The sequence below is a fragment of the Apium graveolens genome, chromosome 6 (genome assembly GCF_009905375.1).
Source record: "Apium graveolens cultivar Ventura chromosome 6, ASM990537v1, whole genome shotgun sequence".
Classification (NCBI taxonomy): Eukaryota; Viridiplantae; Streptophyta; class Magnoliopsida; order Apiales; family Apiaceae; genus Apium; species Apium graveolens.
This window is the reverse complement of record NC_133652.1, coordinates 38,750,040-38,762,169: the sequence shown is the minus strand read 5'-3', so window position 1 is coordinate 38,762,169 and position 12,130 is coordinate 38,750,040. Positions and strand designations below refer to the sequence as shown.

The window sequence follows — 12,130 nt, the reverse complement described above, 5'->3', positions numbered from 1 at the left end:
GGCTGAATATCATAGCTTGGCTGACACTTCCTGTGAAATGATTAATCGGCCAAATATTTTTTTAAGGATTAATCGGAGATTAATCAGGGATTTTTAGAACACTGACAGTAATATGTAATTGCTTAATCTTATGTTCATAAAGAGAATTGAGTTTATAACCGATAAAAAACAGATTGAACATTTCTAACAAGGCAATATTTTGTTAGTCTAATAATAAGACATCAAAACTCATGTCAGGGGCCATATTCCCTAACAAGGCAATATGCCAGAGCACCTAGGCAAACCAGGTTATTAGACTTCTAGTGTCTCGAAATTACTCTCAGTTCTTGGTTTAATAATAGTAAACCATAAATAATTGTTGAGTAATACTAATTTAGTTTCTTATTAATACTTAAGACATAGAGCAATCAGCAATGCTCCACAGAACTGATCAATGATCAAAAGGAATCAATATCTCTAATTGCTTCGTAAGTTTAATTATCTTTTTTATACAAGTTCTATAGGAGGAATAAATATCTTATTTATTCCGGTAAAGAGGTAATACAAACTGCAATTATTCTAGATATTTAAAAGACCAGTAATAGGAACAAATAAACCAAAACTAAAAGAATACATACTGTATGTTCAAAATTGGAATTGAACTTGGCAAAATAAAAGGGTGGGATTTTTAATTGGCACGCCAAAATATATATACACGCCCACAAGTCTTGAGCAAACTAATTTGAATACGTCAAGTCTTCCGCTACCTAATTGCACTCCCGAAAATGTTAAGATCTCTTCAAAAGGAAATAGACTTGCAAAACATTTTGCAAAGTTTTCGCCTGTAATCAGCGACCATGCATCACTGTAGCCGATAAATCATTAACTGAAAAGTTATCGCCTTTTTTTGTCATTGAACTTGAACCTATGCTGCCACCAGTTGTAAATGGAGGGCGATTGGGAGAACTTAACTGGATGAGCTCATTGCTGAACATAGCTATGACATCAGACATTGTTGGTCTGTCAGCTGGACTTTCTTGAACGCACAACAGACCCACGTGAATATATCTTAGTGGCAAAAACGAAGAAGGTAATTCCAGATTTGAATCTATCAAGTCAAGTACCCTCTCGGTTTTCCACAGCCCCCATGCCTGAAGAGTGAGTTTATAAGATAGTATGACTACTAAAAAACACCAATCAGTCATGCTCAAAGGCATATATTGCGCTTATTTAAAGATGTAATTGTAAAAAAAGTAAAAAGGATTAAACCTACATATCCAAGAAGACTGAGACAGTCTGAGTCGCGAAAACCAGTGTTCTTTTTCCCACTCAGAATCTCCAGTAGCAAGACACCGAAGGCAAAGACATCAGACTTTACTGAAAATAAGCCCTCCATGGCATACTCTGGAGACATATAACCGCTGGATTCAATATCATTACAGGAAATCATTAGTTAAGGTACTAACTGTATTTAATCAAAACTTATAATATAGATGCTAAATACTACATGCATGTGCATTTTTTTACATACTAAGTTCCCACAATCCGGTTGGTGTTTGCTTGCAGCTCATCTTCTCCAAATATTCTTGCCATGCCAAAATCAGATATCTTTGGATTCATCTCGTCATCCAACAAAATGTTACTAGCCTTCATATCTCGGTGAACTATACGTAGTCTAGAATGTTTATGGAGATACAGAAGTCCTTGAGCAATACCTTCAATTATTTGAACACGTCTGCTCCAATCCAATAGAAATTGTTTACTAGGATCTGTCATAGCACAAATATCTCAAGGGGTGGCAGGGACAGAATATCAATGTTCATATTACATATCTAATTGTACAATACTATTTGCCATAAGGCATGTTGATCACTAACCAAAAATAAAGAGATCCAGGCTTTTGTTGGGCAGGTACTCGTAGATCAGTATTTTTTCATCTTGCTCAATGCAGCATCCCACAATTCTAACAAGATTCCTGTGCTGGAGTTTGGCAATTAAAACCGTTTCATTTCTCAGCTCTTGCAGACCTTGTCCAGACCTTTGTGAAAGTCTTTTAACCGCTACCGAGTTCCCGTCAATCAAGTTGCCCTAAAAATCAGGTTTCACCTCTAGTCAACAATAACTCAGGTGTAACACTATTAGGCACCACGAATCTCTTAAAGACAAAACAACCCATTATCGTTTTCTCTATTAAGGCATTTATATTTATAACATTTAAAGTTGTGAGGAAATGGATTTGAACACATGCTCAGCTATGGAATTGATAGTATTTGTTACAATTATAGGCAATACCTTGTAAACAGGTCCAAAACCACCCTCTCCGAGCTTATTTTCAGGAGAGAAGTTGTTTGTTGCAGCAGATATGCTCGAAAAACTGAAATGTGGCAAATTAAAATCATATCTCTCCCCTTCTGGTGTGCTGCCACTGGCCAAGTTACTGCTATCTACGTACTGCTTGTTGGTGGTAACCTCAAGATTAAGATATAACAGATTCTCGTTTGATTCCGCATCTACCTCTGTATCATTTCAGGAGCAAATGAATAGTGAATTGAAGGTACATGACATTTGATGTCAAAAATAACATTACCTTTTTTGCTATGTTTTTTCCTCCAGAAATGCCACGCTAGATAACTCAACAAAATGCAGATGAGAAGTGGAATGATAATGAACAATGCCACTAGACCACCATTTGTCTTCTTTTTCTCTCCTGATTCTATAACAGAAACCAATATTAGCTTATTCACTTTAAATATTAAAATTAATTATCTTATTTTCCAGAATCAGTCCTCTTTTTTAATTCATTCTCGAAAACTTATACTCCTAGTGAGAGACGCTACAAATTGAGTAAAAGTAGTACTGACCAATTTATATTCCTCGCAAATAAACATGGCCTTAAAATAAAAGACGAGCAACCAAAATAATTCTATTTACCTCCTCCTCCTTTACATAAACTAGTTCCCATGTCGGGATCGTCGTTGCATTTACGATTAATGCAAATAAGCTGGCCCAAGCAGTCGCCTAGGTGATTGCATGGACCATTGCAGTTGGAGGTGAATCCGATAGGCGGAGGAGTCGGTGCTGCTGATCCTCCTTTACATATATCAGTTCCGACGTCAGGATCGTCGTTGCATTTTCTGTCGATGCAGGTAAGTTGGCCGGAACAGTCATCTCCAGTAGTGCATGTACCATTGCAGTCGGACAAAGCATTAACAAAAAGCGGACAAGTGATCGTGAGTAGAAATATAAGGAAAAGATTTGCGAGATTTGACATCTTAATTTAGAGTAATAAACTAGTGCTACACTTTAGGGATATAGGGATGCTTTTACGATGAGTACAAGGAGGTGAAAATGAGACATCCCTATACATTTTTTTTATCATGAAGATGTACGGTTTGATATTGAAATGAGTGGTGTCAATTTGTAATTGACTGGGTCAAATACCCATCTTCTTACAGACCTGCAACTACACTGTAATTTCGACGAAGTAATAATTTACGGTGGTCCAACACTCCGACTACAATATTCTATGACTTGTGAATCATTAATTGAGCATGGAAAAATGACCTACGATAGTCTTGCGTCAATTAAAACTAGTATTACGTTTTTGGTCTCTTTTATTTCTTGACATTTATTTTTGAAATATATTAATCAAATTTTAGTACTTTTTAAAATAAAATAAAATTATTTACTAATTTTAGTCAAATTTACCATATGATCTTCAATTTCTATACTTTTCATTGCACTCAAACTCCGTACACATACCAAATATCAAGAATTAGGTGGGAATATGGAGTAATATTCATTGACGAGAAAGGGTGATTCCGAAAAATTTCCTATTAATCCTTATGTGTTTTTCTTATCGGTATGTTACAAATAAATTACTAAATATAAAATTAAATTAAATTTAAATAATTTAAAATATATAATATGATAAGTATATTCATATATAAATTACAAATAAAATAAGGTATTAAAATTAAATATAGTTTAAAATATTCAAATGTATCCAATTTTTTCTTCTATTAATCTGGTTATCCAATTAATCTCTAATTATCCGATTAATCATAAATCAATGCATTTACCAATCTTAGTTGATTTTACCGATTTTTATAACATTTACGGGAAGTAATATCATCACATTGGTTAAATTTTTGAAAATGTTATTTTCAGAGCCATTTTTTATTTCCACTATAAAATTATTAAATAATATGTCTCAATTTTTCTAAAGAGTTTTTATTGTAAATGCAAGGTCAATTTTTCCTTCTAACTACTTGTTACTCTTAAAATAAGAAAGTTGCTATAAAATAACATTTTCACAAATTTTAGTTTATTTAACCTAAAAAAATGTCTAGAGAAGTTGGAGGAAGTACTGTAGATTTGCACAAAAGAATTGACTCAGTTGATTAAATAGGGGATAATTATCGAATTCTACGGGAGTAGAATTTATGATTATACTTTCTGAACTAGAATTTGTCGAATTTGTCGGATTTATCTTGATTAACTTGGTTTGCACGCTATTACGTGAGTCTGTGAGGTTTAAGTGTACACCCGAAAGATAGCGGTTTCGAGTTCTTTACGATAAAAAAATACCTTAAATTTCGATAGAAATAGCTGCATGTAAACTTCAACTAAATAATGTCCATACTAATTTTTTTATTTGACTTTTTGGTGACGAAATTGAGAAATTTTTTAACATACTAAAAATCGTTCGTTAATTATTTTAAAAAATTAAATAGATTATATAGTTGTAGTTTCTAATAACATAAGTTTTAAAAAATAACTTTAATTATATAATACATAAAAAATTTAGACAAAATTTTATCAAATAAATCATCAAAAGTCAAAACATGATAACCAAATAGGGAGGGATATAGTATGTTTTTGTGACAAAAACTTGTCCACTTTTTAGATATTTACATACATAATTTTCAACTTTTATTTTAAATAAAAATAATTTTAATATTTTAACTTTTTATTAGAAAACGAATTCAGAGATAATTTATGAAATTATATTTTTAACTATGTGGGTAATTTGGGATAGACGGGTATATTTTTCTCTATGGATTTGAACAATGTAAAACATAAAATTTTAAAAAAAACTAGTTTACTAAACTTCATATCGACTTTCTAAAATATTGTAATTTAGGAGAATAATAAGATTGTAATTTATCAAGAGAAAATTTTATTAATATGGTCGAGAGACTTTAGTTTGGAGAATAATAAGATAGTAATTGGAGTCGCGATTCCCTTGGGTCTGTCTTCTAAAACATTGTTCCGTTTTTTTTGTATTTCTAATATGATTTTGGTAATTATGAAATTATGAATAATAAATAAATAAAATAAAAAATTGAAAATTTGTTCTCTATTTAAACATATTTACTCGAATTAGCCGTTCTCTTATTATTCACAAATCTAATACCATAAAATTATATAATTTATACATTAGTCAATAATCAATATAATATTTTTTTTATTTAATAATATAAAATTTTGAGAAAATTACAAAAAAAAACTGAAACAAATGAGAGATGTTACCACACCGTCCCCGTCTTCTCCTTTACATCACTATAATATAAGTATATAATGATTTTAAAAATTTGGGAAAACATATTTATATATACTTGTCTTTTTAGTATTTTATTGGCCCAAAATTAAAAAAAAATTGGAAGAGAAAATATAGTAAGTTGATTTTATGAGAAATGATATTAAAAAAAGAAACTAATAGAATATCAAGATGTTAAAAAACAATTGTTGATAAATATGGCTTGCAAATGAGTATATGTTCGAAGAAATTCTCGAGATAAGCAAGGATCGAACCGAGGACCGCGGACGACAGAGGATAAAATCATAAGCACTTGAGATATTCAACTATGCTCAAGACGGTAAGTTGATTTAAACAAAAATGATAAATTTTAGGATAATATTATGATAATAAGTTGATTTTAAAATTTTAATGGAAGATGTTATATAAACTTTAGGAGAATAATACAAATGATGATAATATATTTAGGAGATTATAAGTTAATTGTAGTTTTTAATATTTGTTATCTTAAAAAATTAAGAAAAATAGAAAATAGAATGAGATTATTTGATAGAGGCCACTTGAACGCCTCCGTCTTCTGCTTTGCTAAGTCGCGCTTCGAAACAGCCTTATAAAATGATATTTCGTTTTTCTTTTTCTTTTTTGTAATTCTTATCTATTGTTGGTCATTCTGAAATAAAGAATAAAAAATAAATATAAAAAATCAAGAAATTTTAAAAGCCGTTATCTCGTTAAACATGTTTACTCAAGTGAGTCACTCTTTAATTATTAACAAATATAATATCATAAAATTATATTATTTATTAGTTAAGAATTAATATATTTTTCTATTTAATAATATAAAAATTTGAGAAAATTTCAAAAATAGATTGAAACAAGAGGAGAGCGTCAACTCACCGCACTCGTCTTCTCCTTTACACAAGTACGATGTAATAATTTTAAAAAATATTAAGAAAATACATTTATAGATACGTGTTTTTGTAATATTTGTTAGGTTAAAATTAAAAGAAAAGTGTTAGGAAAATATAATATAGTAAGTTGATTTCAGGAGAAAGATGATAAATTATATTAAAAATGGAATTTAGAAAAATATATGGATGGTAAGTTGATTTAAGATAAAATTAGAATTTTTTTTGAGAATATTATGATAATAAGTTGATTTCAAAAATGTTAATGGAAGATCTAAATAAATATATCAGGATGGTAAGTTGTTTTAAAGAGAAAGCAAGAGTTTCAGGATAATATTATGATGGTAAATTGATTTCAAAAATCTTAATGGAAGATATTGTAGAAATTATAGGAGAATATTACGAATGATATAATAAATTCAAAAGATTATAAAATAATTTTAATTTTTGATATTTATTAACTAAAAAAATTAAAAAAAGTAGTTGGAGACATTCAAGAACCGTCACCTATATATCGAAGATCCACCAATAACTACTCATATATATATATTTATATATATATATATAGGAGAATGGTCAAATACAAACTAAAATTAAAATAGAAACTAGAAACTAGAAATCAATCAAAGCCATTAGATCTAACTAATCTAATGGTCCTCCTAAATCACTCCACCCAACTATTCTGCACCCTCACACATCCAATTCCAGCTTTTCCCCTCCGTTTTTAATTTAATTTTTCCAGTCAAACCGTAAGTTTTTTTTAAAATCCGAATTCACTAGGAGAATATTACGAATGATATAATAAATTCAAAAGATTATAAAATAATTTTAATTTTTGATATTTATTAACTAAAAAAATTAAAAAAAGTAGTTAGAGACATTCAAGAACCTTCACCTATATATCGAAGATCCACCAATAACTACTCATATATATATATATATAGGGGAATGGTCAAATACAAACTAAAATTAAAATAGAAACTAGAAACTAGAAATCAATCAAAGCCATTAGATCTAACTAATCTAATAGTCCTCCTAAATCACTCCACCCAACTATTCTGCACCCTCACACATCCAATTCCAGCTTTTCCCCTCCGTTTTTAATTTGATTTTTCCAGTCAAACCGTAAGCTTTTTTTAAAATCCGAATTCACTGTATTTTTCTACATCTCTCAACGATCGATTTGCATACCATATGTGTTATATTTCGAATTAATTTTTAAAAAAAATGGTTTCTAGTTTATATTCTAAATTGGTTTTTATTGGAGTAGCCCCCTATATATATATACAAGATAATTTTTACAAAATTTTAATGTTCGATATATTTATGTTTAAAATGTAGGCGAAAACGTCGTGTTAAATTCACATGATTGTCCAATATCTATTTATATAGAGCTGTTCACGAACCGAACTGTTCGCGAACAAGCTCGAACTGGACTCGGTAAGAACTCGGTTCGGCTCGGTTCGTTAACCACTCGAGTTCGAACTCGAACACAAAAATGTGTTCGTTAAGAAAACGAGCTCGAGCTGAGCTTTTAGTATGTTCGGCTCGAACTCGTTCGGATCGAACTCGGCTCGTTAAAACTAAAAAAAATGTTATATTTTCAGAATATTTTTATAATACTAATAGATGAAGCCCTTACCTGTAACGCCCCCAAATCCGGGGTCAGAGAATTTGGTCGTCACTATGAAACCTCAATCTAAATCAACCTGTTTAATCAATAAACAAATGCCAGCGGAAGATATTTAGCATAAATGACCCCAAACTAATCCAAGATCTTTTAAGGTTACAGTTCTTGAAACAAGAATTCCAAATTCCATAAATAAAATTTTCACTTTCTTTTAAAACTCTTTTCAATAAATTCCAACTCAAAACTAAACTCACTAGTATAACTTCGAAATGAAGTATACTAGGCCCAAATAAAATACAAAACTATAATATAATATAATATAATATAATATAATATAAACAACTTTACACAATAAAACTTACACTAGCCCGCAAACCCTGGATCAACCACCTTCCAAGAGCTTCTTCTTTGCTTCCTCAAATTATGCAGCTAAACAGCGCAAGCTAATCCTCACTGGAGGTTAAATTTAAAAACAGGCAAGTATGAGCGGAAGAAATGCTCAGCAAGATCATTATAGTAAATATAGGGTCGTTTGATATAAAACCGACATCTGCATCAGTGCAGAACATTTAGAAATCATAATTGCTGAATCATAAAACTCTTTTTGATATTTTCAAGCGAAATGCTTCAGCACTACTTTGAATCTTGACGAGAATAAAACTCGTAAAACAGTGTTTACGGAAATATCGTAAACAATTCTAACATGAAACAATGATTATGGATTGAATCGTAAACTTTACTCAAAAACCGAACTCTTGAAATTAATACTTATTTTGTTATCATATCAAATTAGATATCACTACGAACTTTGATGCTCACAACATTCCATACTGAAGTCATCACCAATCATCTGTACTAATACCATCTTTGATATTTAACAACAAACTAAGTATCCTCAAAATAAGAAACTGAATCAAAACCACATTTCATCTTTTATCCGAAAATAAAATACTTAATAAATCATTCCTTGTAAGATGTCAAAATCAATATAATAATTTCGATTGGAACCAAATTCTGCACTATGCTGTTCCTGATGATCAGTCATGAAACAGCACCGGTATCCCGCAGTATACCGTAAATATAGGTACTACCCGTATTCCGAAGACATACGGTACCTATAGGGCGCCAGAAAAGGCATAACAAGCCTTGTAAGATATTACACTTCCGTATTACACTTCTGTATAATAGCTCACGCTGGACCGGTGCTTCGGCCTCTTACGCTACCAGTAACCATCAAATCTCAAAACCTTTTATTGATAAGGGGTCCTAATACTCGACACCCGAAATAATTTTATTCCTCCATTAACTTGGGTAGGAATATTCACAACCAAATCACTTTTCTCAAAATCCAAAACATTTATAAATCCAGTAATTGGATAAGTAAAAACACTTGCCGATTCTGAATATAGAATAGCATATGAGCATTTGCACAAACAGAATTATTTAATTCAGCGATATGTAAAACATTTATCTATTCCGAACTGAGAATAGGGAAAGCAATACTTGCATGATAAGATTCAAAATAAATATCACTTGGGCAATAAGTGATGATAGGGATACTTGCCTTTGGGTTTTAGCAGTTAGTCACACTCGCAAACACGCATCAGTTCTGACATTCTGTCTTAAGACATCACCGTCCTTCTATTCAACACTTGACTGATATGCTGCTCCTGCAATTGCTATAAGCCAAATATCCAATACCATTCCATATCATTCTTTATCCAATGTCTTGTCCCGACCAGCTCGAGAGATCCGCATCTATAATTAAAATATAGAACTTTAATCGTCTAAACGATAATGACTCGACGAACTACGCGTCAAAACCCTAATGCCTACCCATACTATAGCCCACACATAAAGGAAACAGTCAAACACAAGACTCTTGATCCATATACACACATAATTCACATTACACATAAACACATAACTCACGTATTACTTAATTCATATCACATATGACTCAGTTCATTAGAAGGGTCAACTCGGTGTGTTTAAAACTCAAATTGGGTTAAAAATATAATTTTTTGATCAATAATCGACTCAGAATGATTCGTAAAATAAGCGACCTTTCAAAAGAAAAGGATTTGGGTCTCGAAAGTATTTTTATTAAAATCGGAATATTTTTCTGAGTCTGTACGCGTTCGTTTCGTATTAAACGGACGAACGGTTGATTTATTATGAATTTTTGAACATTTTTCGGAATAAAAACAATCTCCGAATCATTTAATAATAAAATAATAGGGCTTGAACACTCGAAAATAATGTTATTAGAATTATCGAGCTTGGAAAATAATTTAAAATAATATTTTAAAGCTCGAAACTATTTTTCGGAATTTTTAAATCAAAAATAAATGATTAAATCTAATTAAATAATCAATTAAAATTAATTAATAACTAGTTAAATTAATTAATCAATTAATATTTAAATTAATTGAATAATTAAATAATTAATTATCAACTAAAATTAATTAATTAAATAATTTGGATTTATTTTTGAATTAAAATAAATTTTCAGAATTAAAATAATGATTTTCAAAATAAAAATGAATTTTAAGAAATCCAAAAATAGGATTTTTTTTGAATTATTTTAAAACAGAATTTCCAGAATCAACTTCAGAACAGAGATCTGGAATTTATAGGATCAAACCCGAGTTTTGTATCGGGTTGAAACCGGGTCTGTGGGTCAGAAAACGGGTCAAGTCGTCCATCAAGAACTCGGCCGGATAATTGCCAGAATCCGGCGAGGCCAGAAATCCGGCGACGCTCCGGCGAGCTCTAAAATAATCCGAAACACATGGCTTTTGAACGGAATAAATCCAGAATCAACTCAGCAATTCATTACGACCAAGAACAGTCAAAAACAATAAAGTTTGATCGATTCCGATCAAAACTCGAACATCACCGGCGGACTAAATCGGAAAAATCCGATTATATGCAAAACTAAACCAAATTCGATGATATACCCATGAAAACGAAGCTCCAGACACGTACAATCTAATCATATTATCACAAACAATCAAAAACCTCTAAATTATAAACCCCCAAAATTCGAATATAAACCCTAAAATTACGAATTTGAAAATTACCAAACCTCAATTGATTTTGATGCTAAAATCAGATAGAACAGATTGAGGGCTTCACAACGGATATTCATACTTGTGATTTGGTGTTCAATAACACCTTTAAAATTGACTTTGATTTTCAGAACTCTTCAAGAACACCAAGAACACATAATCAAGAAATTTTCAGAAAATCAAACCTTAATTTCTATATGATATTGAACTCTATTTTTGAAGTATAATATACCAAATCGACCAGAAAAACATGCTCTACAACATGGAAACATCAAATCACATCAACAATATCAAGAACAAATTTTTATAATTTAATTACTAAATAATTCGAATATAAATAAATAAATAAGAAAATTACCATGATTTCTGGGCAGAAACTGATGATTGATTCAGAAAGAAGATTTCGAGAGCTTCGTTTTGATATGCTGCACGCCCGAATCGGAGTTCGATAACGCCTTCGTTCTTGTGTTTGATTCTTAGGAACGTATCGGTTTCTCGGGTTTTTCTCTGTATTTACGGTGTTTTAACTGGTTGCAAATGAATAAACGGAATAAACGAAATAAGAAATAGGCTATTTATATTTATGGAATATTGGATCGTTCTGGATCGTTTTGGATCGTTAAATTAGTTACTTAGCCATTAAGTAACTTTAAAAACGATACAATTCAATACCAGAATTGGATAATTATCAAAACCGGGCTTTTTATAAAACACTATATACGAAAATAACGTAAAAATATCCCGTCTCTCGAGAATACGGGTTTTATTGATTACCGAAATGATTATCGTATCGAAAATATTGCGCCGGGCCACGCACGGTTCAAACCGTAATCCGGATCGAAAAAGTCAAAACACGGAAGATGTCCGGAATTACCAGATTAGGTTAGGAAGGAGTTTTCGGAAGAGTTTCGGGTTGTAAAAACACAAAAACGGTTGAAGTCGGATGATTCTCGGCTTTATAAAATAATTTTGGTAATTATTCAGAAAATAATTAATA

General features: G+C 30.9%; 1 protein-coding gene across 1 annotated transcript; it reads right to left on the bottom strand.

Moving 5' to 3' along the window:
* Nucleotides 1-495: 495 nt before the first annotated feature.
* LOC141663824 (G-type lectin S-receptor-like serine/threonine-protein kinase B120) lies at nucleotides 496-3,371 on the bottom strand. Its single transcript, XM_074469654.1, has 7 exons — nucleotides 2,911-3,371; nucleotides 2,567-2,692; nucleotides 2,272-2,495; nucleotides 1,857-2,067; nucleotides 1,511-1,748; nucleotides 1,253-1,400; nucleotides 496-1,130 (listed from the first exon to the last, which is right to left on the bottom strand). Exons 1-7 carry the CDS (start codon nucleotides 3,248-3,250, stop codon nucleotides 828-830), a joined length of 1,590 nt encoding a protein of 529 aa, XP_074325755.1. The 5' UTR covers nucleotides 3,251-3,371; the 3' UTR covers nucleotides 496-827.
* Between the last annotated feature and the right edge of the window lie 8,759 nt (nucleotides 3,372-12,130).

What these genes read in the sequence shown, in the direction of transcription:
- LOC141663824 (XM_074469654.1), bottom strand. Translation starts at nt 3,250, where the DNA reads ATGTCAAATCTCGCAAATCTTTTCCTTATATTTCTACTCACGATCACT. An exon ending in CCTGGATCTCTTTATTTTTG is followed by an intron (nt 1,749 to 1,856) that starts GTTAGTGATCAA and finishes GTGCTATGACAG; the next exon opens with ATCCTAGTAAACAATTTCTA. An exon ending in AACCGGATTGTGGGAACTTA is followed by an intron (nt 1,401 to 1,510) that starts GTATGTAAAAAA and finishes TATTGAATCCAG; the next exon opens with CGGTTATATGTCTCCAGAGT.